Here is a 27988-nt window from a genome sequence, read left to right on the forward strand (position 1 = left end):
GGCATGATTTCCCCTTCATGAAGCCATGCTGACTCTGCTTGACTAGATTATGCATTTCTAAATGCTCAGCTATTACATCCTTTATAATGGGCTCCAACATTTTCTCAATGACAGATGTTAAGCTAACTGGCCTATAGTTACCTGCTTTTTGTCTCCCTGCCTTTTTGAAGAAGGGTGTTATACTGGCAGTTTTCCAGTCCTCTGGGACTTTTCCAGAATCTAAGAATTCTTGGAAGATTACTACCAGTGCATCCACTATCTCTGCAGCTATTTCCTTTCATATTCTAGGATGCAACCCGTCAGGTCCAGGTGACTTATCAGCCTTTAGCCCCATTAGTTTCCCTAGTACTTTTTCTCTCGTGATAGTTACTGTATTTATTTCCTCCCCCCCCCCACCCCTAACCCAACCCCCCTACTTTTGCACCATGATCATTTAGTATTTTTGGTATGCTCTAAGTGTCTTCTGGATTCATCTTGTTAGAAACATAATGACTGGTATGAATATCAATAATGGTGATTTGCCAAGAAATAACAATACCCCTGTGAAAATATAATACTATTTGACAAGCTTGAGTAATTTAACGTGGCATGGGCATAATGTAGAAAAGTGCAAGTTGATGAAAATGGAGAAGGAGAATCAACAGTGTTGCAGCCGATGAAATGACACAAGACAGGAGAACAATTTGTGGGGGTAGTTTCCCTACATTACAATATTACTACATAGGCTGTGAAATGCTTCAGGGCCTTCTGCACTTGTTAAATAAGTTATAGCAATGCAGATTCTTCTTTCTTTCTTGCTGATGAGAAGGTTCATTGCAACCAACAACATATTGAAACAAAAACAGAATTACCTGGAAAAACTCAGCAAGTCTGGCAGCATCGGCGGAGAAGAAATCAGTTAACGTTTCGAGCCTTCATGGCCCTTCGGCAGAACCGTCAGTGAAGTGTGAGACAGCACTGAAGAAGATAAACAAGTTCTTAGATTTCATTGCCAGAGGGATAAAAGTTTAGTCCCAGACAATGCAGGTGAGCTTGCACGTCAACCCCATTGGGTTCTGGGTAAATGGGTAAACTGGGTAAATGTGACTGCAGAAGCAGAGCATAGAAAAACAATTAACGTAATATCAGGACTAGGCTTATGAGGTATGAAGAGACAGCAAGATGGCTGGCAAAAGGCAGCCCTGGGGAAACCTAATGGTAGATTTAAGGTATTTAAGATTCACATTGGTAAGCTAAACTCTCAGTAAAGTGTTAATTTAAGTACAAATAGAGGTTTCATTAGTCACATGTCCTCATGATTTACCAAAGCATTTCAAAATCAATTAATTATTTTTGAAGTGTCGTTGCCCTGCTGTTATTTTAGCAAATGTAGCAGCCAAATTGAGCTCATTGCTGTCCGACAAAGAATAATGGCCCAAATCTTCCGATCAGGGTCAAGAGCCCTACTTCCAATCCTGATCAATCAAAAAAGTACCCACATGCCTTCATCCGATTTTTCTGGCCAATATTCCGATGGAGGATCCTGCAGAACTCAAGTCAGCGCAGAAAACCTTGGAAACATCAGTAAGGTGAATCCGCACAGAAGCCACACTCCTTTTTACAGCACTAGCTGTTATATTCTGGTAAGTGTTCAGTAACACACAGAAGCTTTGGGGCATTTAAACAGTTTTTCAGAATGAATGTTGTAGGGTGGGTGAGATAAGTGGGTAAGGGGGTACCGTGGGATGGAGTATGTAAAAGGCAGGGTGGTTGAGGTAAGTGGGTAATGGGTAGTGTGGGTGAGGTAAGTAGCTAATGGAGTGGGGTGACAGCAGGGTAGGGTGATGAGGTTGTCGGGTCAGAGAGTCAGGGGCGAGTAGGGTGGTGGGGGCTAGTCAGGTCAGGTCAGTCGGGGGGGAGTTAAGGGATCAGTTGGAAGTCAGGTCGGATCATGGGGAGGTTAGTCGGGAGGTCACAGGGGGAGTCAGGGGTTAGTTTTATAGATATCCAGGAGTTACACTAGGATTTTTCTGTCTAATGTTTCCTGAGTAACTATGCAGGTAAGTAAGTCGTAACTGTCCAAATCATTGACTCTAATTCAGAGTTGGAGACTTTTTTTGGAGGGTCTCAAGGAGCAGGGGAATTGGCCATTGGAAGTTCAAACTTCCTGGGAAATTCCCAGGGAATCAGTGCATTGGAACTTCCGAGGAGTTCCGTAATGCATCTTGTGGGGGGAGGTGGGGCTACATCCAGTGTCCGGTGATCTGGAGACCGGAAGATCTGGGCCAATGAGATAACAATCAGTTAATCAATAGTTGGGTGGTGTTGATGGAAGGATAAATATTGGCCATGACACCAGGAGAAATCCCATTCCCTTCTTCAGGTAGTGTTATAGGATCTTTTACAATCACCAGAATGGGCAGATGGGACTTGAGTTTAACATCTCATCCAAAGGATGTCAACTCCAACAGCACAATGAAGTGTCAATCAAGGCTATGCTCAAGTGGAGTTTGAATCCATGACTTAAAAACTCTGCAAACAGGAGGCACAACCTAAGCTCTAGTTGTGAACAGACAATTTAGATTGAACCACATCATTTGGAGGTGGTGAATGTTTGGAACAGGATAGCCCAGGGATTGGGGTTGTATAGTGGTGGCAAGTTCCAGAGCTGGAAAGGTTTGTTTTTGTGATAGTCATTTTGAAGGATGCTAGGCTTGTTTTTATTAAAGAGATGGCGCTGGTTATTATCTACTGGTCATTGGGTGTGTAAACTATGTCAGCCATGGTTCACTCTTGCCTCAGAGTCAGAAGGTTGTAGGTTCAAGTCTCAGCACATAGAAGTGAGCATCAAATTTAGGCTGGTGGAGGAGCCATATTCCGGATGAAGTATTATAATGGGTCGGACTTCCCCTCAGATGGATTTAATGTTACTGAAACAGATTATCTGGTCATTGTCTCATTGTTATTTATGGGAGCTTGCTGTGTGCAAATTGGTTGTCCTCCATTACAAGTGACTTCTCTTCAAAATGACTTCAATGGCATATCTCTGGGATATCCCGAGGTCATGAAAGCCACCATATAAATGGAAGTTATTTCTTTCTCCACTTTCACGCCTTCAACTCAAGCAACGTGTGAGCAAAAACAAAAGTTCTCTGCGCCTATACAGGCAGAAATTCAGTCTCAGAATGAAGTGACCGCATCAGATAAATCAATACAAATGGAATTACCCTTCACAAATAATGCACTAAATAATTTTGAAAATAATCATTTTGACCTGTGTGTTGCCAGTTTGTCTATGGGAACAGTCCTGAGCCCAAATATGGAAAGAGACGGCATCGCAGATACAGCTTCGTTCCCCAACTGAATCAATATGCTGATTAACCAGAGACACAACCGAACGACATGTGTATAATTGCTCACCCTTGTTTCCTGTCACGTCAGGCTGGTGGTATATATTTCACACTTGCGTCTTAAAATCCCTCAGTGCGTGAACGAGCTGAGAGCTGCTATCAAAAACTGGATATAACAAGAGCGAAAAGAAAACTTTTACCGGGAAGAAAAGGAAAAAACAACAGACTGCAGCCCGGAGGTAAGGAAAACAGGGAGTTCGGGGAAAGTGGGATCTGAGCTCAGTCTGACATGGACATGGTCAAACTGGATGATGGGCCATGTAAAACAACAAAAGGAAGCCCCAGTGATATCCAGCAGGAAGAGTTAACCGGGGAGTTTGAAACCTAACTCCTCTGCCTTGTCGTGGACGGAAGGACATTTGGTTTTGTGTCTACCTTTCAGTATTGAGAATATGTTGATCCCTCTCGGACTGCACGTCGCATCGGTTCTGAGGCTGGAGGCTTCCTTATGTGACAAGCGGCCAGCGACCGCACACCTTTGGAAAGAACTTGCAGTGTCCCAGGCTCTGACCGGCACCGGGAGAATTTTCCTCTTGGACAGCCCCAGGTAGAGGGACCTACAGATCCCAGTCGCTTGTTTAGACTTCTCAACGAGGCTCATCCCCTGTACCAATAACTTCAGACAAAGCTAACCTGGCCGAGCGAGTGGACAAGGGCTGTCCGGGTGGACAGGGAGTTTGCATTCAGTGCGCTCGCTGTGTGAATTTAAGAGGTCCTCCACAGACCAAATGCTCTGGGCAGTCTCAGACCTGATTATGGACATTAACGGCAGCTATATAAGCAATGTCCGTTGGCACACCAGAGAGGGAACCCTGCAAGAACTCCACACCCCTATGATGAGACCTGGTTCTTTGCATGCCCAGCTCCTTCAGATTGTCCACTATCCCACCGCAAGCGCTCGGCCCACTGCGGCCACCTCTCTGCAGCACAATGGCACCAACTGCGGGGAGCAGATTCTTCCCTATGGCGACACCGAGAAGGTGATCATCGGGGCCATCCTGTCCATAATCACCTTGTTTACCGTCTCTGGTAACTGCCTGGTCATGATCTCGGTGTGTTTCGTGAAGAAACTCCGTCAGCCCTCTAACTACCTGATCGTGTCTCTCGCTCTGGCTGACCTGTCCGTGGCTCTGGCCGTGATGCCCTTTGTCATCGTCACCGACCTGATAGGCGGCCAGTGGATATTTGGACAGGTCTTTTGCAATGTCTTCATCGCGATGGACGTGATGTGCTGCACCGCTTCGATCATGACTCTGTGTGTCATAAGTATAGACAGGTGAGCTCCCCAAATACTTGCTGCAGAAAATCGGTCTCCCTTTTTAATGCTGCACCTTCCATAGTGTGAGTGGGAGGGTAGGAATTGCATGAACTGTCCAGCTACAAACAGAGCTATAGAAAGGGATTATAAATCGATTGCTTCTAAAGGAATAATAACATTAGTTGGCTCAGTTATGAAGAATTAATTAAAATATCAATTAAAAAGAGACGAGTGGTGTGGATTTATCCATTTAAAATTGAGTGAATTACATCCGAACTATTTCATTGTGCTCAGCTAAGGTGTTATGAACCCTCTGCAAAAACTTGTGGAATCAATGTGCCATTTTGACAAAGGGTGCTCTGAACAGGATTATGAACAGGAATAGGCATATAAGGCGTACGGGTAGTGTGATTCTGGACTTTCAGTTTGCAGCCCCTTCAAATTCTCATTTAACTGAATGTTGAAGGTACAGGCATGATATCCTCGGTTGATGGATGGGCAGAGGGAAGGGATTTTAGCTGTCCCACCTACAATCGGGTCTTGGATACATCTGCACAATCACAATGGCGACACAGCCGTAGTTATTTGTGTGTGTGTGTGTGCGTACAGTGAGTTGTTTAAATGCCTATGCTGAATGAAGTTGTTAGAGACCCACGCTCATTTTTCTACACCTGTAATTGCTGCAAGCAGAGCGTGTCTGTAGCTGATATAGAGGAATCGATGTCCCTGTTCAGCAGGTATTCCTGTTTCAGCAGCTCTCCCCTGCTGTAGAGATCTCTCTGATCGCCTGGCTACATACACACACACACACAAACATAGAAAACGCTGCAAAAACTCAGCACGTCAGACAGTATCAGTGGAGAAATAAAGAGAATTAACTTTTCAGGTCAATGACCCTTCAACAGAACACATGCATTTAGAAGTGAGCAACAGTATAGAATGAAACGCTTCTTTTCGATCAGTTGAATGTGTTGCGACACCTGAGATTACACGAGCGCTCCAGCACAACCTCTCCGAACCACACGACTGTTGAGGGATTTAACGTTGCAAACATGTGGCAAGAAGCGGATATCTTAAAATAAGAGCGAGAACATTTTTCAGCCCCTCTAGCCTACAGTCAGCATATTGATGAGCACATGGTGTAGATCAGTTCAAGTTAGTTAATCGTTATGCACAGTCATTCAAATAGCATCTGTTTGAATTCAAAAGCTTGCCTTTAATTAAAGAAAATCCTATTGCAAAGTTTTTGCGTCGACATAAATCCACCAAGACTGAAGAAGCATCAGCTTTGGAATCAACAGCATTGAAGTTAATTACAAATTGCAACTTCAATTTTTTTTAATGGACCACAGGGAACCCCTTAGAAAGAAAGGAGTGCTCATAACATCTTTAAAGTAAAACAAGTTTGATTTGTGCGGCATTTGTTTCCATTACATGGGCAGCTTTGCTCATTTTTCGGTGTGCAATTTACGAATTAAGAGGAGGGCAGTTTTAAATAAACCCATCTATTGGCATAGTTTTACTGCAACTTGTATCTGTTTCCTTGTCATATAACCCAACAGTTGTATATATGCCAGGCTCTGGGTTTGGAAAAGCAATTCTTTTATTATAGGGTAAGCAGAAATGGAGAAGGTGCCACTTGACAGAACATCTGGCACCACTAGAAATGCTATCTCCTATTCTGAATTTATACTTTTTATTTTATTCGTTCAGAGGGTGTGGGCATCGCTGGCTAGACCAGCATTTACTGCCCATTCCTACTGCCCTTGAGAAGGTGGTGGTGAAGCTGCCCCCTTGGACCTCTGAAGTTCATATGGTGAAGGTACACCTACAGTGCTAATAGGAAAGGAGTTCCAAGATTTTGTCTCGGCGACAATGAGGGAATGATGATCTGTTTCTGAGCCAAGATGGTGTAGACTTGGAGGCAAACTTGCAAGTGATGGTGTTCCCATGCACCCGCTGCACCAGGTGAAAGAGTTAGGTGTTTGAAAGGTATTGTTGAGGGAACCTTGGTGAGTTGCTGTAGTACATCTTGTACATGGTACACACTGCTGTCACTGTGCACCAGTGTTGGACAGACTGAATGTTTAATATGGTGGATGGGGTGCCGGTCGAGTGGATGCTTTGTCCTGGATAATGTCGAGCTTCTTGAGTGTTGCTGGAGCTGCATTTATCCAAGCAAGTGGAGAGTGTTCCATCACACTCCTGACTTGTGTCTTGTGGATGGTGGACAAGGTTCGGAGAGTCAGGAGGTGAGTTACTCACCACAGAACTCCCAGCTCTTGTAGCCGCAGTGCTTAGGTGGCTAGTCCAGTTTAGTTTTTGGGTCAATGTGACCCTCAGGATATTAATGGTGGGAGATGCACTGCTGGTATTGGCATTGAATGACACTGGTGGTTAGATTCTCTCTTGTCTGAGATTGCCTGGCGCTGAAGTGGCATGAATGTTACTTGCCACTTATCATCCCTAGCCTGGTTTTTGTCCAGGTCTTGCTTAACACTCCCTTAACCTGCACTACTTTCACCCTATGGCATGTGCTTTAGATGTAATTTAAATAAAAATGATCAGTCCTGAGCACTAGGCCCGAATATTATGAAATTTAAATAAACTTTGTAGAGAATGATCAGGGAAAACAACTGCAGAAGTTCAAGAAAAACCTATATTTTGATGAGTGAATAACTTAAGAATCTATATGATAACAATGATGTCTAAAAATATAAGATATATACATAAACACAGCTTAAAAGCTAATACACTCAATGATCTCTTCTCAGCCTATTCAGGTACTCAATATTATGAGCACTGCCTGATGGAGGACTTCACCAACAGGTTTTTGGTGATATGAAATTCCTTTTATCATGAAAGCAGACCATTCCTATAAAACAGTAGCAACTCACAGGTGAAGAGACAAGTATACACATAGACAATATTAAATAGCAGGGTTTGTTTAAATAGCAGGGTTGTACTTATACTCTTTAAAGCCCAATTATAAAAGTATAAAAAGTCTGCCTATAGTGTAATAAAAATCATTGCCACAACTCACTCAAATACTAGGCACTTGGTAAGTTATCGGAGGACCATCAGCATTCTTGGAACCATTTACTAGCAAGGTACTAAGGGAAATATTGGAGGATCAACAGCATCCTTGTTACCACAATCTAGGAAGATATGAGGTGAGGTATTGGACCACCATCTGCAGTTTCAGAATTCCATTCCAGAAAGACATAAAGCAAGATATCAGAGAATCACCAGCATTCTTGGAATAATATTCCAGCACACTATCAGCTGAGGTATTAGAGATTTAGCAGCAGCTTTGGAACAATATTCCAGCAAGATATCACATGTCACTGGATATCCTTGGAACCATAGAAAGCTAATAATGAGTTCAGGAGAGGAGGATAGGAAGGGAGAAAAAGTGGACAGATTTTTTTTTAAAAGGGAAGAAAGATTTCCTGCTAAAGTGGGATGTGCTCCTTGGGATTTGAGGAGGTGACACTATAATCTTGTTTCCCTCACACAGTTCACTGTTAGGGACTTCCAAAAAACTTGGGGAAATTCCTTTATTGTCATTACATTGATTATTGAGGAAAATGCATTCTCATTTTTAAGAAATTGATGCAGTTAGCTGTCCTTATAAAACTGTGCATAATTTTCTTAAAGATAAAAGACAAAGTTTGAGAATTCTGTACTTCAGCGATATAATCAGAAAAAGCAACAAATTAAACCTTAAAATGTGAGTTGTGACTTTTGTGTTAATCCATAGTTTTGGAAGCAGACATAAGTAAAGTAAGTATATAGAGAAAGTAGACGTTCCTATCTTGTTTATTTAATTACTTATAAATATAGTCCTGTAATGAATATACTGTACCTCATAAGCACCTCCTTAATGAATATAGAAATGATCATTGTGATCTTGCATCATTTGTTTCACTACATTTATTCTCCTTGTTATTCCTGACTGTGTTTATATTTATCACAACAGTTCAATCTGGCACGTCAACCTTGCTTAAGGAAACTAAATTTGAGGTAATACTAAAAGTTTATGTCTATTTATTTATTTTCTAGATGCTGTTGATTTGATTAATTTGTAAGGCTGATTTATTTTTCATTCTCCATAGAATATAACAAAGTGGTTTAAGAGTTCTTATACCACAATCTGTAGCCTCATGGCCCAGCATCTCCCTCACTCTACCATTACCATCTAGCCAGGGAATCAACCCTGGTTCAATGAAGAGTGCAGGAAGGCATGCCAAGAAGAGCACCAAGTATACTTAAAAATGAGGTGTCAACCTGGTGAAGCTACAACAAGGGTCTACTTTAATGCCATGCAGCGGAAACAACATGCAATAGACTGAGCTAAGAGATCCCACAACCAATGGATCAGAGCTAAGCTCTGCAGTCCTGCCACATCCAGTCGTGAATGATGATGGACAATTAAACAACTGAGGAGGTGGCTCCATAAATATCCCCATCCTCAATGATGGGGGACCCCAGCACATTAGTACAAAAGGCCAGGCTGAAGTATTTGTAACCATCTTCAGCCAGAAGTGCCAAGTGGATGATCAATCACAGGCTATCCTGAAGTCTCCAGCATCACAGATACCAAAGTTCAGCCAATTCGATTCACTCCACATGATATCAAGAAATGGCTGAAGGCACTGGATACTGTAAAGGCTATGGACCCTGACAACATTCCGATAACAGTAGTGTACTGAAAACTTGTGCTCCAGAACTTGTCATGCTCCTAGCCAAACAGCTGCAGTACAGCTACAACACAGGGATCTACCCGACAATGTGGAAAATTATCCAGGTATGCCCTGCCCACAAAAAGCAGGACAAATGCAATCCAACCAATTACCTCCCTATCTGTCTACTCTCGGCCATCAGTAAAGTGATGTAAGGTGTCAACAGCGCTATCAAGCAGCGCTTACTAAGCAATAACCTGTTCACAGTTTGGGCTCTGCCAGGGCCATTCGGCTCCTGACCTCATTACAGCCTTGGTCAAAACATGGACAAAAGAGCTGAACTCCCGAGGTGAGGTGACAGTGACTGCCCTTGACATCAAGGGAGCATTTAACTGAGTGTGGCATCAAGGAGCCCTAGCAAAACTGGAGTCAATGGGAATAAGGGAGAAATCTCTTCACTGGTTGAAGTCATACCCAGCACCAGGGAAGATGGTTGTTGGAGGTCAGTCATCTCAGTCCCTGGGTATAGCTGCAGGAGTTCCTCAGGTCCAACTATCTTCAACTGCTTCATCAATGACCTTCTGTCCATCATAAGGTCAGAAGTGGTGAAGTTCTGTGATGATTGCACAATGTTCAGTACCATTCACAACTCCTCAGATATTGAAGCAGTCTATGTCCATATTTCAGTCTTGGCTGACAAGTGGCAAGTAATATTCATGGCACTCAAGTGCCAGGCAATGATCATCTCCAACAAAAGAAAATCTAACCATCACCCCTTGACATTCAATGGCATTACCATCACTGAATCCCCCACTGTCAATATCCTGGGGGTTACCATTGACCAGAAACTGAACTGGTCTAGCCATATAAATACTGTGGCTATAAAAGGAGGTTAGAGGCTGGGAATTCTGCAGAGAGTAACTCACCTCCTGACTCCCCTAAGTATGTCCACCATCTACAAGGCATAAGTCAGGAGTGTGATGAAATATCTTCTGCTTGCCTGGATGAGTGCAGCTCCAACAACATTCAAGAAGCCCGATACCATCCAAGACAAAGCAACCCGCTTGATTGGCACCCCATCCAATACCTTAAACATTCACTCCCTCCACCACCGACGCACAGTGGCAGCAGTGTGTACCATATAAAAGATGCACTTCAGCAACTCACCAATGCTCCTTTAACAGTACCTCCCAACCTCTACCACCTAGAGGGACAAAGGCAGCAGATGCATGGGAACAGCACTACCTGCAAGTTCCCCTCCAAGCCACACACCATTCTGACTTGGAACTTCCTTCACTGTTGCTAGGTCAAAACCCTGGAACTCCCTCCCTAACAGCACTGTGGGTGCAATAACATGGGCTTCAGTGCTTCAAGAAGGTGGCTCACCACCACCTTCTCAGGGGCAATTAGGGATGGGCAACAAATCCTGGCCTAGCCAGCAACGCCCTCATTCCATGAAAGAATAAATTTTAAAAAGTTCCTAAAAGAGTAAAACAGAAAGTACTCAATTAACAATATTGAATTATACAGCTTTAGAACAATGGGAATTTTTGTGAATGCTTGTTTCAGTTCAATGTTGTGACACTTTCTGGCTGATATATCATGGTGTATTTCAGTGCAAAATCTAGGCAAACATACTTGGCATTTGGTGATAGAAAAAAGGACTTCCTTTGATAGCTGAACATTAGAAAACATTTCTCTAGGAAAGCTGCCAACTTTCAATATCCTGAGGAACACCACTAGTAGCTCAAAATCGGGCATTCATGAGCCACTGTGGGCCATCAGCAACAGTATTCAACCGCAATCTGTAAATTCATGGCCTGGCATATTCCTCACCCTACTATTGCCATCAAGCCAGGGGACCAACCCTGGTTCGATGAGAAGTACAGGAGAACATGCCAGGAACAGCACCAGGCATACCTAAAAATAAGGAACCAATGTGGTGAAGCTACAGTACAGGACTACATGCATGCTGGGTAGCGGAAGATGAAGACAGAGCCAAGTCATCCCACAACAAAGCTCTGCAGACCTGCCTCCTCCAGTTTGTTTCTATTTATTCTTTCATGGGATGTGGACATTACTGGCAAGACCAGCGTTGGTTGCCCATCCCTGATTGCCCTTGAACTGCATGGGCATGGCTTGCTAGGCCATTTTCAGAGGGCAGTTAGGAGTTAGCCACATTGCTGTGGGTCTGGAGTCACCTGAAGACCAGGCCAGGTAAAGATGGCAGATTTCCTTCCCTAAAAGGCATTAGTGAACCAGATGGGTTTTTATGACAATGATAGTTTCATGGTTATTATTACTGAGGCTAGCATTCAATTCCAGATATTATTAATTGAATTTAAATTCCACCATTAGACATGGTAGCATTTGAACCCGTATCACCAGAGTATTAGTCTGGGCCTCCGGATTGCTAGTCAAGTGACATTACCACTATGCCACCATCTCCCACACGAATGAGTTATGAATGGTGGTGGACAATTAAACAACTAACCAGAGGAGAAAGCTCGGAAAATATCTTATCCTCAATGATATCCCTCTGAGATACCTCTGAGGTCCCACTATGTCAGATGCCAGTCTTCGGTCAATTCGATTCACTCCACGTGATATCTAGAAATGGCAAAAGACACTGGATACAGCAAAGGCTATGAGCCCTGACAACATCCCAGCAGTAATACTGAAGACTTGTGCTCCAGAACAAGGGCACGCTCAGTTGCCTTAGTACAGCTACAACACAGGCATTTTCAACAATCTGGAAAATTCGCAGGTATGTCTTGGCCACAAAAAACAATATGAATCTGATCCAGCTCATAGTCTATTCTCAATCATAAGCAAAGTGATCAAAGGTGTCGTCGACAATGGTATCAGGCCGAATGTACTGCGCAATAACTTGATCACCGATACTCAGTTTGGATCCTGCTGGGGCTACTCAGCTGCAGGCATCATTATTGCCTTGGTCCAAGAGGTAGAGTTTTACTTTACCTCTTAGCTCAAATGAAGATCCAAACTGAGGTATTGCACAAAAGCAGACATTGATTAACATATATATTTCTAACTTCTAACTTTTGAGATCCTATATATTTCACTGCAGTCACATGGTATGAGTACATGTGAACACAGAGGCTAACAAGAGCATATCTCTAAGCTGAGCCTTGATTTATTTTGGATGGTTAAATAATATTTGAGCCTTTATAGAAGCTGAGGATTTTGCAGAGTTGTCTTCCCTTTCAATATAACCATACTTTGTGAGCAAACCTTGTCCCTTATAATCCAGAAATAGCAGTTTTTCTTCATTTTAAGGATTAATAATCATGGCATTTGTAGCAATTTATTTAGGCAACTTGCAGAGTCTTGTGCTATTGTATGCTGCCAAACTCTTTATTAAGCTTAATACCTATAAACTATAATGGACTAAAAGACCAGATGTTTATAGACTAAAGCATTAAGTAGATTTATTTGCAATTAAATAGTAATTTGGAAGCACAAAAATAAGCAAATATTAGGAACAGCAAATATATGCAATATGTATTGTGAAAACATTTATAATGCACCAGCTACTTTTAATAAAATTATTAATTAAATTGATGAGAGTTTCTGTAGATCTGATAAGATTTTTCCTGACACTTTGTCTTCTCATGAAACTTGTTATATCAGAGTACCAAGGTCTGTAACTCTCGTTCAGGGACTTAGATGAAGCCAAAGCAAAAGCAAAATACGATGAACACTGAATATATGAAATAAAACAAAACATGCTGGAAATACTCAGCAGCTTTGGCAGCATCTGTTCCATGGAGAGAAAAGCAGAGTTAATATTTCAGGTTGGTGACGTTTCGTCAGAACTCGAAAAATTTAGAGATGCAATTGCTTTAACAAAAAGAACAGAGGTAGGGAAAGGGGGTAAGAACAAAAGTGATAGGGTAGAGGCCACAATAAATAAATGACTAAAGGGTTGATGGTGCAAGGCAACATGAGATGGTAATGGAACAAGTAAAGAAACAAAAGATGGGTCTTGATACGGTGCAAATGAGAAAAACAGAATCATCCCCAACAGCTGCAGTCAAAAATGGGAAACACAAAAAACAAAAAAGAGACAGATGAACTGAAATCGCTGAACTCCATGTTGAGTTCTGAAGGCTGTAAAATTCTTAATCAAAAGATGAGTTGCTGTTCCTCGAGCTTACTTTCAACTTCATTAGAATGATGTAGGGTGCCAAGGACAGAGAGGTCAGAGTAGGTGTCGGGTGGAGAATTAAAATGACAGACAAAATTTAGCTTCTTAGTCAACAGATTCAGAAATACACTTAGCCTGTTTCAAACTCTAGCATCTACTCTAATCTTTTAAGTAAACAATGCTAATAATTCAAACTGCATTACACTCATAAAACAGTCTGTGTGTCACAAACCCAAAATACACAAAAACAGCAGCTGCACAAAGGGTCACACTGTATATTACAGCAAGAATAATTATTAGTCAATAGTAAAATACTCCAGATGTTGTAAATCTGGAGTGAAAAGGGAAAATGATGGAAAGACCCCAGGTCAGACTGCATCTTTTGCAAGAGAAGCTGAGTTAACATTTTATATCGATGACCTTTCATGACAACAGGAAGATGTTAGAGGTGAACAACTTCTGAGCAATTAGAGAGCCAGGGAAAGGGTACAGGGAGAGAAAGAAGGGAAGAGGCCTGTGCAGTTTGGAGGGCAGGGATTGATGCTGCAAGGCAAAAGGACGTGATAATGGCACAAGTATTGAAATGAAAGATGCCTCAGAGGAGATGTAAGTGGCTACAGTAGAGGGGAAGGGAAGTGCTGAAAGTACGGTAAAACGGAAAAGGCTTCCAATTCCCAGGCTAGTGGAGGAAGAAATAGATAAATTTCAGGGGTGCAGAGCATCCTGCCAGACATGTACTGATAGGGAATCCCCACCCCAAGCACCAGCCGACACCTCCTCCACTCACAGTGGCCCTGCTGCAGCAATGCTCCATTACCAACTGCCTGAAAGAAAATGGAAGCAGTGATTCAAATCTAAAGCCAGTGTTAAGACTGGAAAGCTACACTTTTTTTTAATGCAGAAGTATTTCCACGTTTCACATTTTTAAACGTAACCTTTAAGGATACCATGCAAGAATAGCTGATCAATTTCCAACATTCACAGCAATCTAGTTGATAAATGTCATCCCACAAGCAAAATTGATTCAGTTACATGACAATGATGAGCAATTTACCTTTAGTGTCCATTGCTAGAAATTGGTGGGCCCCATTTTTTGAACATGGGGCGTCACGATTCATGAGGTGGACAATACGTAAACTTCTTGTACCAACCGTACCTGAATGATTGTAGCTTTGGTCTGAGAGTCTCTTGCTCTACTGTCTACTCCTGAGCACTACTGTTGGTGTCTGTGCTTAGCAGGAGAGCCTGGCAATATTGTTTGCAGACCCCATGGTATAGCCAGACTGTTGTTCTTGAAGGCATGCTGTATCTGAAAGGAAAGCTGCACAAAAATATTTCTGCAGGGTATGTTATTACCAAGTGAACACCAGAGCAAAGAGGGATCTGTAGTGATGGGTGAAATGCTGGAGGACTTACTTGTGCAGATTGACAGGAGGAGATATGCCATGGGCCCATTGGGGTGCGGAAGGGGGAACGGAGAGGTGGGGTTACATGGGGAGACGCTCAAGGACCACTTTATTTTTAAAAAATTCATTAATAGGATGTGGGCTTTGCTGGCTGGGCCAGTATTTATTGCCCATCCCTAGGTGACCTTGAGAAGGTGGCGGTGGAGATATTGGGAGAAAGTGGCCAGGAAAGTCAACTCCCAGAGTCTGGTCTTGAGAACCCTGGCAAAAGTCTCACAAGCTCATGTAGGTGATGAACTTCAGCGGATGCATCTTCACATGACATCTCCTATCCATTAAAACATCAGCCTCTCACACTGCTCAATGCACCCATCCCCCTATCACTCACTCAACAGTCATTATTCACGTGTAACACCCAGATTGTTGAGTTTATCCTCACCCACCCACTGAGGCTGCCAGCCTCACACCCATCTCTTTTTGCCTCCACATACCTTTAACTATTCAGCTATGTCATGCACATCAGCCAAACACAGCACAACACAGCCACTGACATTTTATTCTCTCTATTGCAGGAAAAGGTAGCACACAATAGAAGGGGGCAGAGCAGAACCAATGAGGGACAAGGATGTCTGCATTTCCTGAGTCCCACAGAGGAGATGGTTCTCTGCATCATGGGGCCAGTAGTGAGATAACCCCTGGTAACACTGAGGATGACGGTTTATTCTTGCCTTGTCTCAACCCACAACTCACCCACACCCTGCTGTCTGGCATGGTGAGCAAGCTGTTGATAGCGTGACCATTAACCTCTTGCTCTCCACCTACTTCCCACACAGCAAACTTCCCCACCTGAGTTCCTGCTTTCAGACACCCCAAAAACTGACATTTGCCAAGCTTCATGAACCCCAGGAGGAGGAAATAGAGGAGCAGCACAGCACTGATAAAGAGATACTTGAACTGACACTCGCAGCCATCAGCTCAGATACTGGCACTTCACATAACTTGGAGACTAGTATAGAATTGGGATCAGTATGTGGTGAAGCATCCAGCATGAGCAGGCTGCAGCCAGGTCAGGGGCAAGTTCATCAGGGGCAAGATAGCAAATGGGTACTGCTGCAGAGAACTCAGATAATCTGAGTGCACATAGGAGGACGCTGATGGACATGCACACGGAGACATTAGGTGCACTGGCTGGCCCGCAGGTCTCCTGTCGCTGGAGGAACCTGACTCCAATGTGGAGAAGGGGATCATATGGAACTTGTCCTCTGCTCCATCCCCTTGTCATGCTGCAGACACAGAGGCTCTGCCGCTGCTGCCCCCGCACCCACCCAAATCAGAGCCTTTTGGTCACATACAAGGTGCGGACCTGCCTCCACCCTTATCCTGGCAGAACGACATGTGAGCCATGTAGGAAGAGACCAATAGCACAGGGGACACCAATAGGGTGGCAATTTTTCATCCTTACTGTGTCTGATAGTTGAGCTTTAATCTTGGGGAAGTGCTAAGTGGCTGTGGATGATTTCACTATCAGCAGGCAATTTTTATTGTCAGATTGAAGTAAGGAGAACTCACTATTATTACCAAAAACAACTCCATTTTATTTTGTTTCTTATGTGAATTGGAGGACTTGGGTGCCAGTTATTGTTAAGTATCACAATACAGTCACAATATGGTATTACATTGTAAAGGGAGTGGAGATTTTCCTTTTAAAGAGACTGTGATATAAAGTTTACTGGGCTACTTTAGTGCATGGAAAGAAGTGCTATGTGTTTCATTTGAATTGAAACCAAGCCCATCAAGCGCTCAGTTAGGGTTTGGCAACTTGGCGAAATGGAAGTTGTTGAGGAGAGGTTAATGATCAGCTGGAGTTGTCACTAAGTGAAGGCTCATGGTGACTACTTGCACACCTTTTGAAAATGTTTCAAGTACAACGGCAGTAAGTCGGCATGTGAAGGAGAAGGGAAATATCTACTTGCCTTTCTCATTCAGATCCTCACTAATCTGCTGTGTATTTCCAGCACTAGTGGGTTTTATCCCTATTTTTTATATTTTTCTTTTCATCTCTACCTTTTGAAAGATTTTATTGCTTTTTCTCCCTTTTTTACTCTTCTAAAATGCTATTCATTTTATTACAGAACATTTCTTTAGGAAGTTTCCTGGTTTTTCCCTTGGTGTTCCCTATATTTTTAAGGATATCTTTCTTTTGGTATTATTCAGTACATCATTCAGTGAAGACTTCCCTAGAGTTTGTGAACAGCCATGCTCAGGAGATAATTATGCTATGTATTTCATCGACCAAACAACCACTTAAATGGCTAAGATCACACCTTTGAGGGGTATTCGATTGATGCTTGACTATTCCATTGCCCTCCTAAATGATACTTTGCACCCTTCATTATCTTGAGCTCTTCCCGTATCCTATCTCACATCAAGTCCCATTCACCCAGCATCCTTGCTGTGCTTGCTGAATTGCATTTGCTGCTGGTTCAGGTTGTCAAATCTTCCCAGGGCCTCACCGTAGCCAAACCCATCTCTGTAACTTTCCCCAGCCCTGTAACCCTCCAAGATATCTAGGTTCTCCCAATTCTGGTCTTTTGTGCATCCTCAGTTTTTTTTTGTTTCACCATTGGCAGTCAAGGCCCTAATCCCTGGAATACTCTCAGTAAACCTCTCCATCTCCCTGCCTCGCTCACCTCCTTCAAGCCACTGTTTAAAATCTATCTCTTGGTCACCTATCCTTTTATCTCTTTATGTGGCTCAATGTCAAATTCTGTTCGTTGACACTCTTGTGAAGCATTTGGGGACATTTTGCTACATTATGGGCACTATATAAATGCAAATTATTGCTGTATTGTTATGTAAATCCTTTATTAGCCAGGAATTACCTATTCTGAAATCCTGTTATGCTGACCATCACCAAACTTTGCATTTGTTACAATTTTATTCTTTATAGAGGTGTTTTAGTTTTTGTGGATTTTTTTATTCATTCATAGAATGTGGGCTCACTAACAAGGCCAGCATTTATTGCCCATCCCTCATTGCTCTTGAGAAGGTGGTGATGGTGAGGAACCTCTTAAACCACTGCAGTGCATAGTACATAGTATAGCATAGAGTGTAGGCACTCACGGTGTTGTTAGGGAAGAGAGTTCGAGGATTTTGACCCAGCAATGATGAAGAAATGGCAATATATTTTTTTAGTGAGGGTCGTAACTTGCAGATCATGGTGTTGCCATTTGCCTTCTGCACTCATCCTTCTACATGATAGAGGTCACAGGTTTGGGAGGTGCTGTCAAAGAAGCCTTGGCAGGTTGATGTAGTGCATCTTGAAGATGGTACACATATCTGCCACGGTGCTCTGGTGGTGGAGGGAATGAATGTTTAGGGTGGTGAATGGGTTGCCAATCACATGGGTTGCTTTGTTTTGTGTGGTTTTGAGCTTCTTGTCTGTTGATGGAGCTGCACTCATTCAGGCAGTTGGAGAGTATCCCATTACGCTCCTGGCTTGTGTTTTCTGAAGACTAGCATAGCAGGATTTCAAAATAGACAATTCCTGGCTGCAAACCTTTTTAAAAGACCACAGATACTCATATGAATAATGTTATTAGGTCTCAGATAATGTAATTTATTGTAAATCATATCACTGATACATTTTGGATGTATGCCTCAGGAAAGGGCACGCACATTAAAAAATCAACCTTTAGAAAGGGAGGACAGATTTAATGTTTCAGATATTGCAACCTTTAAAATAGATATAAATTGGTAAAGCTGTTGAAAAAAAGCACTTGAGCTGTTAGATTTTAGAAATGCAGGTATAGTTCATAAAAGCAAACAGGTAATGTTGAACAAATCATTCACTAGGCTACAATTAGAATATTGTGGCAAATTCTGCATGCCTTACATTAGGAAACATCAGCTGATGTTGCAGCTGGACAAGCCTGATCCCAAGGTGGAACCCAGCTTGATGGATCCTAACGTTTATTTGTTTGTTTAGATATGTGGAGAGTAGCTACTGAACAGAGTCACAGGAGTCAGCTGATGAAGTTTTAACAAAAGAATAAAACATTTATTCAACAAGAAAAGATGCACTGTATTACAATGCTCCTTCACCCGCAACTATACCTTTATAGGTACATACATATTTTGTCTTGTACTCTAGTGCTCACAGTACATACACAGTCCATGTAAACCAATAGGTGACCTGTGGTCAGGCACACTACACTCTGAGACTAAGTGACACATGCTACCCCAGACAGATGCTATGGATCTCTCATCAACTCCCCCCAGATGCTGGTCACACTGTGAGCCAACCGGTCTCACTGCACTCCATCTTTCACACAAGGGTTTCCAATCTCCACTCTCAAAGAACTTGCCTTAGAATCTTCTACCAAACCTATGCTTTCTCTCAGATGCCTTCCACAAGGGTTCACCTCCAGGGTTTCAAACTCTCCTTCTGATGTTCCTCTCCCCTGGGTCACTGCGTGCATTCAAGCTTTCTTCCACACACTCTCTTGTACTGACTCAGCCGTCAACAGTACACCACTGTTTCACATGCCCATAGCAAAGAGTTATAGACTTTCTGGCCTCTCACTTTAAATCTGCTTCCTTTAAGCTTGAAGCATGGAGCCTTCCTCTCTGCTCCTCACTTTCACTTCCACAGAACAGGGCCTTTTCCAGGTCCCTGTCCTTCCTTTGACTGGAAGATCTTCTTGGGACTTTCTCTTGTTGCAAACCCCTGGATTTGGGGGACTTTCTTCTCTAGTTTTAAACCTGTTATCTGTCCCTTTTCATGTCCTATCTGTCCTAGCACCTTCTTCCAACTAAACTCAAACTGCTTTCAACTGCTCTGCCTATTTGTGCGTGCGTGTGTATGAGGCCTGCCTCTCTGGACCCCTGTTGCTAGGCAGCAGCACAGTTTTTTCTAGTCTTGTGTTTCCTTTAACTTAGAGTTGTAAAATTCTTTAGAAATGCAGGCACCTTTTAAAGTAAAACTAAAACTCAACTTGGTCTTTTCTTAACATACAAATATAGAAATACAAATCAAACTTAAACTTTAAAGCTAAAACTCATTTCTAACACCCGCAAATGCAAATATAACTTACTTAAACTATCTGTTTCTTAACACTGGCGAGAAATCCAAATGATGAAGGCAAAAATTACCCTCAATGAGTGGAAGCAGAAGCCATAAAAGCCTTTGAAAGGGAAGTGGATAAATATTTGAAAAAGAACATTTCCAAAGGGTACAGGGAAGGGACAGGGGAATAAGCCTAAGTAGATAGCTTTGTCAGAGAGCCAGCACAGATGGAGAAATGGCTCCTACTGTGCTGTAAAATTCGATTCGTGCAAACTGCACTGAATTGTTCCCTTAGTAGTTCTCAGTGATAATGCTGAACTTTCATCTAAAAGAGTCCCTAATCCATTACTGGCTATTGTGGAACCTTGTGGTGCAGCAGATATAACATCTGATGCCATTGATGCAGTACCAACTTATACAAACAGCCAATGTACAGTACAGATTGTGGATTAGGATATTTAGAATGAAAAACATGTTACCACATGGCAATAATTAAGGTATATAATGTAGATGCATTTAAGGGGAAGCACACTTAAATAAGTACCTGAGGAACAAAGGAATAGAAGGGTATAGTGGATAGGGTTAGATGAAGTAAGGTGGGAAGAGGCCCATGTGGAACATACACACTGGCACAGACCAGTTAGGCCTAATGTCCTGTTTCTGTGCTGTAAGTTCTATGTAATTCTATGTAGTCTATCACCAACTCCCCTGAATCCTGTATCCTAATCTGCCGACAACAGCTTTCCCAACATATCTGTCCCTTGCCAATCTTAATTCCTAATATTGCATTTTGGAGAACCAACTTCCAAACTTCTATTGCTTCCTTTCTGAGCCTCCATTGTATTGTATACAGGTATTTCTCTGTGTAGTTCACCTTCTGACACAAAGCCCAACTACTATGTGAGAACTGTAGGACAATTCTCAGTAATGAACTCGACAATTAATAGATAGAAACTGTATTGTCGATGTAAACACAGTGTATGGATGACATGTTGGATTTGCCTATGTATAGTACCTTTCATCTTTCATTCCAAGTTTAGTCTTCTAGCACCTAATACTTTTTTTTGGCAGTTTCTATACCTCCTCTCCCAATTAATTTAGATGGTATTTTGGATTTATCACGAATGTGGATCCAGTATCCAAACAATAATAAATAAGGCACATGTGTTGGCCTCAAGTCTTCAGCTCTCAATCAAGGCTTTCATCTGAACCAGACACGTACAGAACAGGGATTGAAGGGTAATGAGATCTAGTTACTACACCCATAATCTGGTGGTAAACAATGTCAGAGGCCAGTCCTTGTCTCGAGTCTGCATATTACGTATACATAATGGAGCAGTTTGCCTGACCAATATTTCTGCCATTGGACTCACCACTAATAATCCCTCTAATTTTTCTTTGAAGTGCATGGCCTATTTGTTGCGCTGTGCAGTTGCTTTAAGATTGCTGTGAATTAATGCAGCTTAAAGGGAACAATGTTCACCACCCACTCCATCAGCAGTATACAGCATGGCTGTAGCACTCACTAGCTACTTCGACAGGATCTACCTCTCCATGACTCCTATCGTTGACAGGGAGAAACTCAGCAGTGCCATGGGAACACTGTCACTTCCCAGTTCCCCTTCAAGTCACACGACATCCTGACCTAGACATATATTACCTGCCACTTCTTCATCATTGCTATGTCAATATTCTGGTACTCCCTACCTAACAGCACTGTGCAAGCACCATCGCCACAAGGACTGCAAAAGTTCTAGAAGGTGAAAATAGAGATGGACTATAAATAAGGCCATGCTGGAATTGTTCATATCACAAGAACAAGGATAAACTGAATTTTCTTGCCAACCTGGAGGTCCCAGCACTGGAGTCTAAAGCGGGCGGTGTCCCCACTTTGGTGGACAACAGGACCTGGGGAGGTATGTTGTCAATACCAGTCAATCAGATACGGCTGCTGCCATTCAATTAAGGATGGTGACCAGGCCCCAAGAGCTGTTGGCCCAATCAGAGGACCAGCAGCACAGCAGAACCACTGCTAGCATTAGCTATTACTGAGGCTACAACACCGGGGAGAGAGCACCCCAATGGTGGGGCACCCTCGAAGGCAAGTGAGTAAGATTGAGTGAAGCCAGTGCTTAGCAAGCAGGCCCCAACAATCAGAATGGGACATGCTGGTCATTCAGCACTGGCAGCACTGTTGGTGTGAGGACATCTTTTGCCCCAAGGAGCTTTCTCTGTGGGCCATGGAGCATCCATAAAGGAGAGTCCTCCTAGAATTCGCAGGGAGGCTGCCCAGCAGTATCCCCACATGACAGCAGGCTCTCACAACATGGGCAAAATGTTTGCGGGGATGGGAAGTGACCCTTAATTAACCACTATGGTGGCTCAATTTGCCACCCAGTGGGCAATATGTCTCCCATCCTGACATCCCACCCTGCCAGGAAAATTCAACCCAATTGTTACTGTTACTTACTGTTACTTACCCTCTTGCCTGCCCTCTGAACTGTAACTTACCCTCTTGCTTCATGCAGATCTGGTTTAAACTCACCTTCTGTCAGTACTGACCTAATGCATGTAGCAGGTTCCTCTGGTATTTTCAAACGTGTGGTCATGTAGTCATAGTCTTCAATATAAACAATCACAGTGAGCAACGTGCCAAATCCTATTTTCTGCTCATACAACATACATGGCAGGTACAATGCAACAAGCAATTTTTATGCATGCCTTATCCTTCAGCAAACACAATTCCATCCAGCAGTGCAGATTTCCAGTCTGTTGGTATAACTGAAGAGTTACCAGCTGGAATCTGAAGCTGCCCATTGTTATATGTTACAAATAGGGTAATGAAGCAATTATAATAGCTTCTGTAATCTTGAAAGCGATACGCAACTTGTCTTTCAAATAATTATTTATCAGAGATGACTTTCCAGCTCTTGACTTATTCAGTCACTACCCAGGTTTGTCATAGAGACCAATTATATATGCAAAAACAAATCTCGACAAATGAAGACTTGTTGGATAGATCTACTAATCTGCTTCACATGAAAGTCCTTGATTTTATGTCTGCAAGTGCAAAAGAGTTCCAGAAATGCAGTGTTTGTTTAAAAGATATTGAGAAAAATGTGGAGATGGTGCCCATTAAATACCACACAATTTACTAGCTGACCTCGAATGTAGAATCACAATCATTCCTTCTTTATTAAATTAAACTTGTAAAAGTTACTTGGTACTTACATTAATAGCACTTATGTCTTTCATATTTGACAGACTGGTTGGTTGCTTTTGAACCTATCTGATTACATTCATCCATTACCTTTCTATCCATGCTTTATATTGGTTCACAGCTCAATGTTTAACCTTCAGCACTGTAACTTTAAATTTCATTTTCAAAGCCACCCTACCTGCATTCACTGTCTAAGTGTGATTCATTTAATGTGTTATTGTAAGAGATATAGACTGGCTCTTGCCCTCTATCCCAATTCATTATGAACTTTTTCCTCTGAGTTCACTGTCCTCCTATCCTGCTTCAATCTCTTCCTCCCTATAAATTCCCCTGCACATACTCACCGCCACTCTCTTGACCTTGTCATCTCCTATGGCTTCACTATTCCCATCATGTCAACCGCAGATAAGGTCATCTCCGATCACTTCCTTGTAAATCCCTCCATCCATATCCCCCTTCCTCCATCTTTCTGTGTCCACCTCTGGATAAAACATTCCCCCAACTGTACTTGCAAAATTCCAACTGTCTAGCCTGTGACGCTCTGTTTAGTACGACATTTCTGCAGCTACAGACCTGCTCAATCACACCCTCACCTCCATCTTTAATGCCCTTTCCCTATTAAAATCATAACTCTCTCTCATGCTAGCTGTCCCCATGGCATATCCCTTGTCACTGATTCCTTAAGCCCAAGACACACAGACTTAAGAGATATGGGGGGGAACTGGTTCAGCTATTCACTGCCTCTAGGCCACGTAAACCACAATCAGCTCCTGCTCTACCAGCTCACCATCCTGGGGAATACAAAGACAACTGCCAGCTTCTCTTCTCCACTCGAAATTGTCTTCTTAAACCCCTCTCTCCTGTCCCCTTCACCCTCACCTCTGACAACAAGTGAGAAGTTCATTGAGACTCTCTGTTCAGCCACCTCTGCTGCTTCCCTCCTTTCCCCTGGCCCACTGAACCAAAGGTTCTCTAATCCCTAGCCCTGAACTTGCATCTTCCTCTAATTTCTCTCCTATATCCCCTGATGCCCTCGCTGAGTTCATCTTGTCTGAGCCATAACTTCAGTGCTCTGGGGAAGTGTATCTGGGCGTACCCCAAAAATGTGCTGGGGAACTCCCACCCCTACACCCCCTGGAGGTTCCCAGGCCTGGGAAGCGCAAACTTTCGAAGGGCAATTCCTGCACTGGGAACCATCCGAAAATTGTGATTTAAATCACAAACTTCTGTGGTTCCAACTGTCTTACAGCAATAGTTACCCAGAAAATGTTAGAACAATTAAAACCACTTGAGACTTCTGCGTAACTATTGTACATATCCACACTGAACCCCCCACAGGACTCCCCCCGCACTCCCAAACCCCCATAGGCCATCCCCCAACACTGATTACCACCTCCCCCCACTGTCCTCAACACCCGGTGGAGCTCCCCCTGACTGTGTGAACCCCCCCGACTGGCAGACAGCACTTCCACCCCTCCGACTGGCTACCCCTCCCACGCCCGCCCCCACACCTGGCTAGCCAACCCCCTACCCCAAGACTGGCCACCCCTCCCATGCCCGCCCCCACATCTGACTAGCCAAACCCCCAACCCCAGACTGGCCGACCCTCCACCCTCCCCACCCTCTGCACCCCCTGACTGGCCAATCACACCCCCTCATTCCCCGACTGGCTGATCGACCCCACCCCACCCCACCCCAACCCCACTCCCCGCACCCACCCCCCCCACCAACTGGCCGACTATCTCACCACCCGATTGGCCAACCCCCCACCCCTGACTGATCGACCCCCCCCTTCTCCTCCCAGATTGACCAACTCACTAACCCCACCCCACTGATTGTCCAGCCCCTCCCCCGACTTGCTGCCCCTCCTGATTCCTCCCACCCTCTGACTGGCTGACCCCCCCCCACCCCCCACCCTGTCTCACTCTCTAACACCCACCTCACCCCCCGCATCCCCAGATTGACTGACACTCCCCCGACTGGCCAACCCTTCCAAACCCCAGCCCCAACCCCTCCCTGGCTGGCTGGCCCTGCACGGTCCCGACTATCCCCCCACCCTTGGTGGCCGACACCCCCCCCCTCCCACCTACTGACTGGCTGACCCCCCACCCCAAATACTAATCACTTACCTGACAATCCTACCTTCTCCCTGGCTTGAGAGTGGCTGGACCGTTAAACTCGCCAGGTTTACAGCAGCCGGCACCGTAAAAAAGGGAGTGTGGCCGCCTTCCGTCCGATCCAGCAGTGGGGGCGCGACTGAAGGGCTAAGGAGTGCGCCGCTCTGCATAGTTGGAAGGTCAGGCAAGACAGAATCGAAAAAATTTTCAGGTAAGGAACTTGGAGCAGAGTGGCAATCCAACTCTGCTTGCCACTCTGCGGAAGTTCAGGCCCAATGTTTCAGTTCAATAATCTTTCATCAGAACAGTTAACAGTAACCCCCTCGGGTACTGTTTCCTTCTCCTTCAAATCTGCCATCATCATTGCTCTCCTAAAAATTGCACCCGTGGCCTTTTTGTCCATGCAAACTACCATCCCATCTCCAACTCTTTCCTTTCCAATGTCCTTGAACATGCTGTTGTCCCTTAAGTCTAGGCACAACTTTTCACCAACTCCTTCTTTGAATCCCTCCGGTCAGGCTTGTCACAATACTGATACTGCCTTTATTAATGTCACAAGGGACATCTTAAATGACTGTGACAGTGATAAACTATCCCTCCTCATGCAGCCTCTGGCACGCTTGACCACACCAACCTTCTCCATTGTCCAGATGGGTGGACTCTCCTCCTCTGATTCCATTTTTACCTATGGGGTCATAGCCAGAAAATCTCCTGCAATGGCTTCTCTTCCCATTCATGAACTATTAACCCTGGTATCCCCCAAATATCTATCTTTGGCTCCCTCCTATTTCACATCTACATGCTGCCCCATAATGACTTCACCTGAAACGTAAAATTCCACCTGTACACTGACAACACCCAGTTCTACCTCACCATCACCTCTCTCAATCCCTCTTCTGTCTCTGTCAAACTGCTTCCCTGATATCCAGTACTGAATGAGCAAAAACTCCATCCAGCTAAGTATTGGGAAGATCAAAGCCATTGTCTTCAGTCCGCACCACAAACTCCCTTCTCTACCTACTGATTCCAGCCCTCTTCCTGGCAACCGTCTGAGACTGAAACAAGCTATTCTCAATCTTAGTGTCGTATTTGACCCTGAGATGAGCATCCAACCACTATTCCTTCCATAACCAAGACTAGTTCCACCTTTGTAACAGCGTCCAACACCACCTGTGCCTCAGCTCATCTGTCGCTGAATCCCTCATCCATACCTTTGTTACTTCTAGACTTGACTATTCCAATGGTCTCCTAGACGGCCTCCCATTTTCCACACCACATAAACCTGAGTTCATCCAATATTCTGCTGCCCATATCCTAACTTGCACCAAGTGCTGCTCATGCATCACCCTCACTGACCTACATTGGCTCCTGGGTCTGGCAATGCCTTGGTTTTAAATTTCACAGCCTTGTTTCCAAATCCATCCATGGTTTCACACTCTTTCTTTCTCTGTAATCCTCTCCAACCACACAACCCTCTGAGATTTCTGTGCTCCTCTAATTCTGGCCTCTTAAACATCCCCAATTTTAATTGTCTGACCATTGACAGTCATGTCTTCAGCTGCCGAAGTTCTAAGCTGTGGAATTTCTTCCTTAAAGCTCCTGCCTCTCAACGTCTCTTTCCTCCTTTAAGATGCTCTTCAAAACCTACTTCTTTAACCTTATGCGTCTCAGTGTCAATTTTTATTTGGTAATTTCTCCTGGAGCATTTTACTGCAGTGAAGTTGCTATATGAATGCAAGTTATTGTTGTACTGGACTCAACTGTGCACACACATGGAAATAAATGTGGACTGTAAAAATTTCTTTCATATGTGGTGCCAGTTTTATTAGGTAGACATTTTTAAACACTCAATGAAATAAAAATTGAGCGCATTGAATGTGTAAGATCAATTATTATTTATTTTCTGTTGCAGGTATTTAGGAATAACAAGACCATTGACATATCCAGTCAGACAGAATGGGAAAGGCATGGCTAAAATGATCCTGTGTGTGTGGCTCCTGGCTGCATCCATTACACTACCACCTCTGTTTGGCTGGGCCAAGAATATCAATGATGGCAAGGTCTGCCTGATCAGCCAAGATTTTGGTTACACCATTTATTCTACTGCAGTGGCATTCTATATCCCAATGTCGGTCATGCTTCTGATGTACCATCAGATTTTCAAGGCTGCCAAGAAGAGCGCTGCCAAACATACATTTGCAGGATTCCCTCGGCCGGGTGACAAGCGCATGAGTGAGGCTGCTAAAATAGGAATGAAACCACACAAAGAGTCGGAGGAATGTGCCCACTTTGCCCGACTTTTGAAAAATGACAGGAAGAACATGTCAATCTTCAAAAGGGAGCAGAAAGCTGCGACAACCCTTGGCATTGTAGTTGGGGCATTCACTGTGTGCTGGCTGCCATTTTTCATACTTTCGACTGCAAGACCTTTCATCTGTGGCACTGAGTGCAGCTGTATACCCCTTTGGTTGGAAAGAACAATCATGTGGTTTGGCTACACAAATTCTCTGCTAAATCCATTCATTTATGCATTATTCAACAGAGATCTGCGGACAACCTACCACAACTTGTTGCGGTGCAGGTACAGGAATATTAACCGTAAACTCTCTGCAGCAGGGATGCACGAAGCTCTCAAGATGGCAGAGAGGCCAGAACTGGTACTGTAAGAGGGGCA

General features: G+C 43.7%; 1 protein-coding gene across 1 annotated transcript; it reads left to right on the top strand.

Moving 5' to 3' along the window:
- The first annotated feature begins 4117 nt into the window (after nucleotides 1–4117).
- Nucleotides 4118–27980, top strand: htr7 (5-hydroxytryptamine receptor 7). Its single transcript, XM_078565254.1, has 2 exons — nucleotides 4118–4665; nucleotides 27227–27980. Exons 1-2 carry the CDS (start codon nucleotides 4118–4120, stop codon nucleotides 27978–27980), a joined length of 1302 nt encoding a protein of 433 aa, XP_078421380.1.
- The last annotated feature ends 8 nt before the right edge of the window (nucleotides 27981–27988 follow it).

Source organism: Cetorhinus maximus, chromosome 20, assembly GCF_964194155.1.
Source record: "Cetorhinus maximus chromosome 20, sCetMax3.hap1.1, whole genome shotgun sequence".
Lineage (NCBI taxonomy): Eukaryota > Metazoa > Chordata > Chondrichthyes > Lamniformes > Cetorhinidae > Cetorhinus > Cetorhinus maximus.

What these genes read in the sequence shown, in the direction of transcription:
- htr7 (XM_078565254.1), top strand. Translation starts at nt 4,118, where the DNA reads ATGCTCTGGGCAGTCTCAGACCTGATTATGGACATTAACGGCAGCTAT. An exon ending in TGTGTCATAAGTATAGACAG is followed by an intron (nt 4,666 to 27,226) that starts GTGAGCTCCCCA and finishes TTTCTGTTGCAG; the next exon opens with GTATTTAGGAATAACAAGAC.